This window comes from Dama dama, chromosome 23, assembly GCF_033118175.1.
Source record: "Dama dama isolate Ldn47 chromosome 23, ASM3311817v1, whole genome shotgun sequence".
Lineage (NCBI taxonomy): Eukaryota > Metazoa > Chordata > Mammalia > Artiodactyla > Cervidae > Dama > Dama dama.
In genome coordinates this window covers 62717510-62729946 of record NC_083703.1, presented here as the reverse complement: position 1 = coordinate 62729946, position 12437 = coordinate 62717510, and the positions used below count along the sequence as shown (strand labels likewise).

General features: G+C 44.9%; 1 protein-coding gene across 1 annotated transcript; it reads left to right on the top strand.

Annotated features, from left to right (window-relative positions):
• The first annotated feature begins 617 nt into the window (after positions 1-617).
• LOC133044289 (short palate, lung and nasal epithelium carcinoma-associated protein 2A-like) lies at positions 618-10826 on the top strand. Its single transcript, XM_061125687.1, has 7 exons — positions 618-641; positions 1423-1517; positions 4405-4512; positions 5525-5677; positions 7989-8070; positions 9110-9173; positions 10729-10826. Exons 1-7 carry the CDS (start codon positions 618-620, stop codon positions 10824-10826), a joined length of 624 nt encoding a protein of 207 aa, XP_060981670.1.
• Positions 10827-12437: the final 1611 nt, after the last annotated feature.

The window sequence follows — 12437 nt, the reverse complement described above, 5'->3', positions numbered from 1 at the left end:
AATATATTCATAGGATAAAATCCTCAAAGTGACATTTCAGAAGTTCAAAAGGCTTGCATATTTTAATTTACAGCACATATTGACAAATAATCCTGTATGTTAATAGTTTCTCCAATCATCTGTGAGAGTATCTTTTTCTACTCTCTTGACAGCACTGGTTTGGACAACTGAGATTTTTTCCACTCTCACAGATGAAAGGTTATAATTCATCACAGCATTTCTCTAATTATGAAAGCATCCACTCATCTTTTTCATATTTATTAGCCATTTATGTATTGTAATTTAAATATTTAATTTATATTTGTAGCATATTCTTCTGTTGGGTTACCCAATTTACTTAGTAATTTGTATTAACCAACTGGAAAAGAATTTTACCTAGCCTAGGTAGCTTTAAATTTACCTACCCTTCTAGTGAATCATATTTCCTTGTCATTCTAATTTCTTGAAGGACCTTGGTCCTTTCACTTTTTGGAAATGTTACTAGGACATTGCTAAACATTCTTTGTAGGAAAAGCTAACTTCTGTAAAGGACTGCCCTTCAAACCTTGCCAGGGCTTAGGCAATCTCATAGATATAGGAGGGACCTACTTTCCAATTTCATTGCTGGTAAAACAGCAATGCTTCTGAACACAGAAGCAGAGGTGTCTGCATCCGAGTTGCCTAGTAAGTTCCAAGACCAGATGTAGTTTCCATTGCTGCATCATTATAACTAGGTACTGTCCATTGCAGAGCCACGTTGCAGTACTTTGATTTTCTTGCAGCCTTTTCTTCTTCTTTGAGCGAGTTGTTGCCTTGTTGTTTCTCATTTGAATTATTTTCTACACATATTTTCTTAATACCTTTCAGATGTGCCATTCTATATCTGCCTTGTCACTTCCTCTATCAAATCCCTCTTTCCTCTGTTCATTAGGATTCTCTGTTCTTGTTCTCTTCTATTAGTTAATCCTTTTCTCAGCCTTATGCAAATCTGACATTCAGAGACTCCTATTTGACAATCTGCATACTTTCTCTGATTCTAGATTTTCCATTTCTTATTTTATTCTACATTTATTTTGCTTGTATGAGCAGCCCATTAGTGCTTCACTACTAGAAGCTGATGTGCAATCAGTACCTATTGACTGCTCAGTGGGTTGATTGCTTTGTTGATGAATAATGAATATGTATTAGCATGAAGTCAGCATAAAAAGAACAAGGTCTCCTAGCTGTGTGACTTTGATCAATTCCTAAAACTCTTGATCTTTAATTTCCTCATCTGAAAGTACAGATATTAATAATACCTACTTTATGCAGTTGTTGCAAAGATTAAATGAAATAACATAGGCAAATATTCTCATTTAGTACCTGGTGCGTAGGAGCTGCTTCATAAGTTGTGTACCACACTAAGTGGAGATTGTTTTTGCAGCTATCTTGTGGTAATTGAAGACTGCTGAGGAGGACCTGGAGAAGACTGAGGAAGCTAAGAACTTGTTGGAACAACTCATTTCTGGAATTTTTGAAGTAGTGGAGAGGCTTACGGGGTGAGTTGATGCTTCATTTGGAGAGTTTTGTTCCCAGAAAAGAGAATACATCTCTTTGGGGACATAAGTTTAATATCAAAGACAAAAAGTGAAAGTGAAAGGCTCTCAGTTCTGTTTAGTCACTCAGTCGTATCCGACTCTTTGCAACCCCATGGACTGCAGCACGCCAGGGCTTCCCTGTCCATCACCAACTCCAGGAACTTGCTCAGACTCATGTCCATCGAGTCAGTGATGCCATCTCACCATTTCATCCTCTGTCATCCCCTTTTCCTTGTGCTTTCAATCTACCAGCCTTAGGGTCTTTTCCACGGAGTCAGTTCTTTGCCTCAGGTGGCAAAAGTATTGGAGTTTCAGCTTCAGTATCAGTCCTTCCAATGAATATTCAGGACTCATTTCCTTTAGGATGGAGTGGTTTAATCTTCTTGCAGTCCAAGGGACTCTTAAGAGTCATCTCCAACACCACAGTACAAAACTATCAATTCTTAAGAGTGCTCAGCTTTCTTTATAGTCCAACTCTCACACCCATACATGACTACTGGAAAAGCCACAGCTTTGACCAGATGAACCTTTGTCAGCAAACTAATAATGTCTCTGCTTTTTAATATGCTGTCTAGGTTGGTCATAGCTTTTCTTCCAAGGTGCATGCGTCTTTTAATTTCATGGCTGCAGTCACCATCTGCAGCGATTTTGGAGACCAAAAAATGAAGTCTGTCACTGTTTCCATTGTTTCCCCTTCTATTTACCAAGAAGTGATGGGACCAGATACCATGATTTTAATTTTTTGAATGTTGAGTTTTAAGCCAGCTTTTTCACTCTCTTCTTTCACTTTCATCAAGAAGCTCTTTAGTTCTTCTTCGCTTTCTGCCATAAGGGTGCTCTTATCTGCATATCTGAGGTTATTGATATTTCTCCCGGCAATCTTGATTCCAACTTGTACTTCTTCCAGCCCAGCATTTCAAATGATGTACTCTGCATATGAGTTAAATACCCAGGGTGACAGTATACAGTCTTGACGTACTCCTGTCCCAATTTGGAACCAGTCTGTTGTTCCATGTCTGGTTCTGTTTTTTCTTGACCTGCATACAGATTTCTCAGGGGGCAGGTCAGGTGGTCTGGTATTCCCATCTCTTGAAGAATTTTCCACAGTTTGTTGTGATCTACACAGTGAAATTTGCTCAGTCATGTCCAACTCTTTGTGACCCCATTGACTATGCAGGTCATGGAATTCTCCAGGCCAGAATACTGGAGTGTGCTGCCATTCCATTCTCCAGGGGATCTTCCTAACACAGGGATTGAACCCAGATCTCCCTCATTGTAGGCGGATTCTTTACAAGCTCAGCCACCAGGGAAGCCCATAGTTGGTTGAGTCACTCAAGTAGACAGAGGGTTCCTCTTAGAGTGCAGTGCTGTTCTGTGCTTAGTCGCTTGTCCTGTCGACTTTTTGCAACCCCATGGCCTGTAGCCTGCCAGCCTCCTCTGTCCATGGGGATTCTCCAGGCAAGAGTACTGGAGAGGGTTGCCATGCCCTCTTCCAGAGGATCTTCCCAACCCAGGGATTGAACCCAGGTCTCCCACATTCCAGGCAGATTCTTTACCAACTGAGCCGCCAGGGAAGATGAATAAACTTGTGTGTTCTTACAGAGCAGAAGTGGTCTGAGGCCAACTCCACCAGAGCTTGGGAAAATTAGAGGGCTGTGGGGGCTGTCCAGGTATCTTATGGGTTTAGACTTTCTCTTCTCTGATATCAGGGTCAGGATGAAGGTTCTCTTCACTCTTCCTCTACCTGTTTGCTGGTGCCTAAATTCCCTTTCCCCAAGAATAAGACTTTTCTTCTCTGAATACAACTGAATTTAAAAGTATGAATGGTCTCAGGAGAAAGGAAACTAGAATTCACACCATGTAGGTGGCCCACACGTGAAGTCTGGGAATCAAGCAGCTTCAGGTTCTAATTCTAGATCTGCATAAAAAGGAATGAAATAATGTTGTTTGCAGCAATAACCAAATTAATGTAGAGACAATCATACTAAATGAAGTAGGTCAGAGAGAGAAAGACAAATATCATAGATACCACTAATACATAGAATCTAAAATATGATAATAAAAACTTATACAAAAAGACTCATGTTCATAAAAAATTAAAAGAAAAAAAATTCACAGTTACCAAAAGGGAAACAGTGTGGAGGCTAAATTAGGAGTTTGGCATAAATATATACACACTACTATATATACAATAGACAACCAACAAGGACCTAGTATATGGCACAGGGAACTATACTCAATATTTTGTAATAACTTATAAGGGAAAAGAATTTGAAATAAAAATACATCTATATCTCTATATATCTATATCTGAATCACTTTGTTGTATGCCTGAACCTAATGAAAAGTGAAAGTGTTAGTCACTCAGTCGTGTCTGACTCTTTGTGACCCCACAGACTATAGCCCACCAGGCTCCTCTGTCCATGAAATCTCTAGGCAAGAATACTGGAGTGGGTTGCCATTTCCTTCTCTAGGGATCTTTCCAAACCAGGGATCAAACCCAGGTCGCCTGCATGGCAGGCAGATTCTTTACCCTCTGAGCCACCGTGGAAGCCCCACACCTGAACCTAGCATAACATTGTAAAGCAACTAGATATCAATCTAATAAAAAAGAACAAATTCTGACTCCGACACATATTTACCCTTGGAGTCTTGAGGGAAATCACAGCTGTCTGATCGTCAGTCTGCCATGCCATCCAGAGGAGAGAATCCAACCCCTGAGCAGGACTCTCATGAGACAAAAGGCAAGGTCTATGAGGCTCAAATGCTCAGCACAACGCTGGCATAGACAAGAGCCCAGCAATGGCTGTCAAGAGGAATGACAGGGTGAATTGTGGTTTTTGCACAGGGTGAAACTCAGTAACCTGCACATCCTGGATGGCACATTCGAAGAGACTCCTGATGGCAAAGGTGCTATAGTGAAAATCCCCATCACTGCTGAAGTCAACGTGAACCTGTGAGTATGTCTTGGAACTTGACGTTTGGGAGTGGCAGTGCACCGTATGGCTGCACCGACAGATCCCCAATTTGAAATCAGGCAATTTCTACCCTGCTACCTTAGTCTCTCAATCTATAAAATAAGATGGTCTTTGCAAGTCTAGAATCCTAACCTTTAAAATGTTCTAACAGACTTTTCCTATAACCAAATCTCTTTTAAAAAATCCCCCCATGAAATACATTTTCAAAATCTTAACACTTTTCTAATTATAAAACTTGAGAATTGAGAAGACATGATCACTTATAACTCTTTGGCAAAGTTTACCCCAGCATCATTTTGTCTCTCAAGATTCTCATTAAATGGCAGTGACCAGTATAGGCCATATAGCAGTGTATAGTATGTAATGAAGAGCATGTGGAAATTATATGGAAAATAAAATTTCTAGGTCTTTTAATTACTTTGAAGATACAGAGAGATAGGAAATGTAGGACGTGTAGGAGTCTTTATAAATTAAAGTGCACTATGACTTCATCATTCATTAGTTATGAGATCCTGAGATAGTTACTTAAATTCTCTATACCACATGTTTCCTCATTCTGAAAATAGAGATAGTGATAGTACTTTTAGAAATGGTATTGCTGTAGAGATTAAATGGATTAATCCAGGTAAAATAACTTTTTGGAAATACCTAACATAGTATTTTCTTAGGAAATGTTAACTCATTTTTATTTTAATCATTGGTGTGATACTCTATATAAATTTCACATGAGCCAAACCCTTGGGGCCAGGAGAAGAAATTCCTAATGTAAGAATGTAAATTCCATAAAGAATACAGGTATTATTGACATTGTCCATTTGTTGTTCATCACCTAAGTCCTATTCAACTCTTTGTGACCCCATGGACCACAGCACACCAGGCTTGTCCTTGTCAATAGACACCCCATATAATGTCCACACAAGAGAGAGACTAAAGTGGGCAATGTGAAGAGTCTTCTCCACCTCTGTTCACTGTGAACCTATTTCCCTGCAGGCTTGTGTTGGGTGAGATTGTCGACTTGGCCCTCAACTTGGTCCTCCAGTATAGTGTCAGCGTTGAAACTGATGAAGAGACTGAAGTCTCCACCGTGGTCGTGGAAGAATGCAGGAGCGATCAACACATCATCTCTCTCAGCGTGCTGGGCAGGCCAGGTGCACACATCTCAGCAGAGAGGGGGCGTCGGAGGAGCTGGGACTCGTCATCTCAGCCCTATTCCTTACCTGGGAAGGAGCAGAATATGAAAAAAAGAGGTTAGACTTTGGAATCAAGTTAGCTTTGCCACTAACTTGTGATTTTGTAATCAATTTAGCATCTAGATGCTTCAGTTTCCACATCTGTAAATGAAAGATGGTAAAAACACCTAACTCATAGGCAACTGTGTTAGCTAAATGAGAAAATGGAAGTGTTTACCATACAGCCTGGCACATACTAAGCTCTCAGTAATAATAATATCCATGCTGACTTTCAGTCTCTTTGTTTGTCCCCTTACTGAGACTGGAGTGTTGATCTCTCCAACCATACCTGTGAATTGCTGTATTTCACCTTTCAGCTTTACCTGTTTTAGCTTCATGTTTTTTGAAGTTCTGTTGTTAGATGCATGCACATTTAACATTGTTATGTCTACTCGAAGAACTGACCGGTCTCGTATTACATAGTGTCCCTCAATAATAATAATAATAATAATAATAATAATAATTCACTGTGTTTACTTTCCTGCCTCTTGTTAGGAGAGGGCAAGAGGAATAGTAAATACCTGCTATGGGCTCTAATTTCAGATTGTCCCCAAGTCATCCTCCTCCCACTGGAAATTTCCTAAAAATGACATCTTGAAAACTGAGCCCTCTCCATTTAAATCACTGATCTCTGATAACCCACCAAATCTACATCTTAAACTGTGTGCTTGAAAAAAGATGTTTAGTCCCAGGAAGAGGGTGGAAGGAGAAAGGCTGATCCTGGTCCTGGCTGGGAGAGAACTAGTCTGGAAGCTGAAGGCTGGGGCAGGTTGTCCTTGGAAAGGAATGAAACTGAGTCATGTGCAGAGGTCAGTTCATCCTCCCCAACAAGGCATCTGATCACAGCTTTGCCTACAGACCCCCAAAAGAAAAGATAGAACAGGTCTGCAGACTACTGGCACATGGAAAGACTGAGATGTAAGTCCAAATGCCTGAGCTCTACTGGACACTGCCTAGCCTATAGCGCCAGGGAAACCATCCTGCCTTCCGGGTCTCAGTGTCCGTATCTGTAAATGGCATTCCACTCTGCTGCTCCAAACCCTCTGGAGACTTTTCTCTCCACTTTAGGTGGAATCTCAGACCCTGCCAGGGTCATCTAGGCTCTACCTGATTTGGATCCACACCTTGCCCACTCTGCCCTAGACCCGCTAGCTTTTGCTCTGAGCCTCAGACAAACTCCTTCCACTCAGAACCTGTGCTTGGGCTGCTCAGGCACCTAGGACACCTTTCCTGCATTCCATTTTCATGTTTGTCTCATCATTTAGGGTCTAAAACAAGCTTCCTCTTCTTTTCTCTCATAAGAGTCTACTCTCAGCCTTCTCAATACTTGTCACAAGTTGTCTTTAAATATTCAATCGTATGTTTACTTCATTTATTCCCTCAGCCAAAAACGTGTGGAGCAGCTGCTCCATACAGGCAGGCACCATTCTGAGCTCAGGAGAAAGTACTGGTGACTGCTGGCAAGGTGCTTGTTCTCATGGAGCTTAGTCTCTGGAGGGAATGACAGACAGGGGAGCATTCAGTCCAGTAGTAAAAAACCCACATGGAAAATGTTCGATTGCCATCATCCCCAGGCAGAACAGCACACCTAACAGGGTGCTATGACAGAAGCCTTCCCTTGGGCAAGCAGTCACAAAGGCTGCCCTGAGGAGGTGACAGTTACGCCGAGAACTGAAGGTGGGAAGGAGTCAGCCTTAGGAAAACGTGATACTACTGGATTGGCCAAAAAGTCTTTTGGGTTTTTCCATTAGCTCTTGCTGGAAACTCCAAACAAAACTTTTATCCAACCCAGTATTCAGGTACCACATTAGGAGTTGCTTGTGCTTTGCTCATCACTGTGTCACCAGTCAGTCTTGCTTTGAGCACATAGTTGGTGGTCTCTAACTATGTATTAATGAATGAATGGATGACTAGATGCACGGATGGATGGAAGAATGGATGGATGGATGGGGAGAAGAATGGATAGATGGATAGAAGAATGGATGGATGGTTGGATGGAAGAATGGAGGATGGATAGAATGGATGGTTGGATCAGTGAGGTCTCAGGGTTGTGATGAGACTATCATGAGTTATTGGGTTGAGCTGCTGGTCAACCATGGGGTTCTAAGTGATGGTCCCCCTAGGTAGAGGCCCAAGTCACCTGGCTTCAAGGTGTTTCACCTTCTTCTGCCCTCTTCCCACTGCTCTTGCTTGGCCGACCTTTATCAGTGTCCTCTCTTCTCCAGGCGCATTGGACTGCTCAACGAGGTTGTGGACTTTGCAGTCAATCTCATGAATGAGGCGTTGTCCCTGGTAACGCATTATGAGGTGAGTCCCCCACTCCTGGGGTGCAGAACCAGGCCTAGTGGGGGCAGGTGTGACTTTCCCTGGCTGGACTGTACTCTCTGGACACCTTCTTTTCTGAGGGGCCAACTTCCTTGGGGCAATCAGTTGCTACCTGCCCTCCTTCACTTAGCCTGGCCTGGAGAGGAGGTGAGCAGGGGCCTGACTGGAGCTGAAATCACTGGGTCCCACACTTAAACCATTTGCCATACACATGGACTGCCAGTAGGCCTTTTAGCTAATACTTTTCTTCATTCAACATAATTTTAATTCATTTAAATTAAAAAAATACTGTACATACCATAGTTCAGATTCATGTGCATCACATGAAAAAAACCACTTATATACCATGTGCCCAAAATTCCAAAGATTCTATATCAGTCAACTCTGGAAGGGGGCTGGGAATCTGGCTTTATTAAAAAAAAGAAGTCCTCCATGTTGTTCTGTGATTTACTGCACTTGAGTCATGCTCATAGTGTGGTCCTCATACCAGCAGCACTGACCTCATGACACTCATGAGAAATGCAGACTAAGATCATATCCCAGACCTGCTGCTCAGTAATTTGTATTTTAACAACATCCTCGGGGAATTGTAGGCACACAAAAGTGTGAAAAACACAAAACCATTTCTCTATCATTCCTAGGGCCCCATTTAACTCTACAAAGTTTCAGAGTCCCGATGTCAAGATTTCTAAGGGCATAGTGTTCTGGAATGTTAAAAATCTAGATTCTTCAAGATTCTAGATTTCTAATGTTCTGAGGTTTTAGAATCCCAGTGTCCTCTGGTTCTCAGGTTTGGGCCTTCTAGGTTTCCACTGCTCTAGAATCCTAAGGGTCAGAAGTTCTAGGGCCCCCAGTACTGAGCATCTCTGTGGGTGTGGGGCAGGGTGCTCACAGCAGGTAATAACCAGTCCTCTTCCTTCTCTGTCTCTCCTCTCTCTCCTCACCTCCCAACCTCTCTCTTTCCTTCCCTCCCTGCATTTCTGTGTCTCTCTCTCTTTCCTTGGCTCCTTGTGACCCTCAGCTGTGCCCGCTAGTCCGCAGTTTCCTTGAAAGCCTGGATGCGAAGCATGTTAAGAACCGCATCGGTAAGTCACAGCCTGGGGAAGTGGTGAGGGGGCACCCTATGCATCCTTACAGGGGAGGGCACGCTGCTCTATGCCTGCTGCACCAGGAGGTCTTGTCAGGGCACCCTGGAGAAGTTGAGGACCCTTTGTAGTGAGTAAGTCAGGAAAGTGTGGCCGGAGGCCTCCTTGCAGACCGATGGCCTCTTGGGCCTCTGAGAGCTTCTATCCCTCCTTTGTCACACTGGCAGAACCTGCTGCCCAGAATGATGTGAGAAAGAGGACTGGCCAGATCTGGGTTCAAATCCTGAATGTTTTCTTAGCAACTGTTGGGTGGAGGTCAAGTGCCTCCACCTCTCTGAGCCTTGGGTTCCTCCCAAGTGAAAGGAAATTGTTAACACTGCTGAGCTGATGAGTGGATTTAAAGAAAAAGCAGAAAGAGCTTCATATCAAGTAGGCATTGTTAATCAACATCGCCCCTCACCTTTTATTTCTTATGAGGAACTATGGCTTCACCTCCAACCCCTGGAAGCTCTTCTTGACCTGGGTCCCTGGCAAGACTGGGGTTGCGAGGGCTGTGGGGCAACAGAAGTGGGGTGAGTAACAGTGTCAGGGTCCTGGAGGCAGTTTTTCTAGAAAATAGCCACAGACCCAGTTCACTGGGCCATCACTCTGTGCTTCTTATATACTATCTCACTGGATTCTTGGAATGACCCCAGGGGGATGGGTAATGTCATCATACCCATTTTATGAATGAAGTAACTGAGCCTGAGAGAGATGGAGTGACATGTAAGAGGTCCATGGCTTTCAAGTCTGACCCACTGGATGGTTTCAGCCTTTAGTGTCTGATTTCTATTCAGCTTCCAGTGCTACAACCTGAGAACTGCTATTGATTTGTTCTTTCAGATGAACTGTATGAAATCCCAGAGACAAAGTAAAGAGCACTGATGAGGAAAATCTCTGATGCCTGCCTGCTGGTGAGGGCCAGGCGCTGGGCCCTGGACTGAAAGAGGATATACACCCCCCGCCCCCACCCCCGCCACCACACACACACACAGGGGTCTGTGGAGAAGCAGAAGCAAAGCTTGGCTTCTCTTCTTTCTCTAGTAGCCACCTGAGCCCTGATCTTGGTCACAGACCAAATCCTGACCCTTAATCACACACTCAGACTGCACTTGATTCTTCTCCCTGACTGAGCCCAGAACCCAATCAGGCATAGCTTTCACTCCAGTTGTTGAATGAGTCCTGACTGAGCCTCTATCCACTGGTCATGGATAGAGCGCTGACCTGTATCTCAGTCTGATCCCGGATCCTGATCATGTACTGAGCTCTGAACCCAGGCTCCTCTGAGCCTTGTTCAGTCTTTTCACTTCAGCCATTGTTGCTAAGGTGAGGGGTTGGGATGGTGAAGAGATGAGGAGGGGTCAGTGCCAGGTGCCAGAGGAAGACTCCAAACCACAGGTGCCAGTCCCTCCCCGAGCCTCAGAGCTCTCAGGGTTTGTGGGGAAGTACCCCTGCAGCCGTGTTTGCTGAACATAGGAGCCGGTAAGGGACCCGGGATGTCCATGCCTCACACCAGGGTCTCCTTCCAGATTGGTTCCCGGGGACGTGACTGAATCTCTGTACCGTCTCCCTCTGGACCTCGGTGCTGCCAGCATCCCCAGGAGTGACAACTGAGCCCAGTCAAAGGACACCTCTTAGATACTCCTCCTCACAGTCAGGACATCCTATGTTCATCACCCTCCACCTCCAGCGATAAAAAGCCATTTCTGCACCTCCTGTGAGTCCCATTGCATTTCTTCCACTGAAATTTCAGGGAAGGCAAGGTATGGGCCATCAGGGCAGCAGAGACCTGGACCTGTAGCTGGAAGGAAATTTTGGGGATTATCCAGCTCCACTTCCGTGTCTTAAAATAGGAACACTGAGGCCTAAGATGGGCAAGAAGGTGACCTGAGGTCACATAGAGACAGCCTCACTCTGCTTCTGCTGCACCACCGCCATGTTGGAGGGCTGCCTTCAGCAGCACAACTGACCTCATGACCTCCTCATAGGACCCTTCTGCAGGAAACACCAATCTTGTCCCCATTAGACAGATGAGGAAATTGAGGCTCATAAGGACAAGGGATGTATTGAGATTAAAAGGTAACATCTGGCAGGACTAGGTTTTTAAACCCATGGGTATGGGATCCTTGCTCAGAAAGGAGACATCCCTCTGAGTACCCAGCCACCTCTCCCCAGCCCCGAGCAGGTCCCACTGTCCTGGCCTTGTTCTCTTCCACCCAGGACTGATGAGGATTCTCTCATGGCCCTTCTCAACATGCAAGCCCTCCGTTTCTCCTTTGCCCTGGAGTCTGGAGCACAGAGCCCTTTACTCACAGCCGTGTCACCTCTGCAGAGGACAGACCCAGGCTATCACCTCAGGGACCCTGGGCCTCTCCTTTTCAGGATGCCATCTGACTTTCCTGCCCAGAGGGCCAGAGAACATTTGCCCATCTTGCCATGAACCATCTCAGTGCTGTGTGCAATTCTGTGAGGGAAGAACCACTGTCGTCCTCATGGGAGACTCGGGGTAAGAGGGGCCAGGATCACACAGAGGCCCGAACAAGCGCTGCCTCACTCAAGGGCCTTCTGTCTGAAGGATGCCCCACAAGGTCAAGTCACCGTAGGAGGCCCTTGAGCCCCTGGGACAGGTTGGGGTGGGGGGGCCTTGGAGCAGCTCTCCCAAGAGACCTCAGGTCAGGCTGTGCCAGGGCTCCTGACACATGTGAAGTGAGAGGTTGGACAGAGCTGAGCACGACCTGGCCTCTGCTGTTGCCAGCTGTGTGATCTCAGCCAACTTACTTAACCTCTCAGAACCACAGTCCTCAAACCTGCCCAATGGAGTTAACAGGAAAACCTCCCTCGTCGTGTTGACGTGAGAATGAAATGAGTCAATGAGTGGAAAGTGCTTTACCAGAGTCTGACTCTGGTGAGCACAAGATGAACGTCAGCCTCGACACAGTGGAATTACTGTCAACCAGTGCTGAAAAATCCCGTATTAAATCTTTATACACTGTATCTCACTCAATTCTGACTTCCACTGAGTGAATGGTTCTTGGAGGAGGTGTGGCAACTGAGTCTCAGAGAAGTGAAGTGAATTCTGCAGGGCCACACAGCTGGTCAGAGGTGAAGCTGGATTCCGTTGGAAGTCAGAGCTGGCGCTTCCCCTCCTGGCATAGCAAAGGGATGAGAGTTTTCCTCTCTGTCTATATTTTGTGACAATCCCAACTCCCACAACTGTACAGAAGG

What these genes read in the sequence shown, in the direction of transcription:
- LOC133044289 (XM_061125687.1), top strand. Translation starts at nt 618, where the DNA reads ATGCTTCTGAACACAGAAGCAGAG. An exon ending in GTAGTGGAGAGGCTTACGGG is followed by an intron (nt 1,518 to 4,404) that starts GTGAGTTGATGC and finishes GTTTTTGCACAG; the next exon opens with GGTGAAACTCAGTAACCTGC. An exon ending in GCTGAAGTCAACGTGAACCT is followed by an intron (nt 4,513 to 5,524) that starts GTGAGTATGTCT and finishes ATTTCCCTGCAG; the next exon opens with GCTTGTGTTGGGTGAGATTG.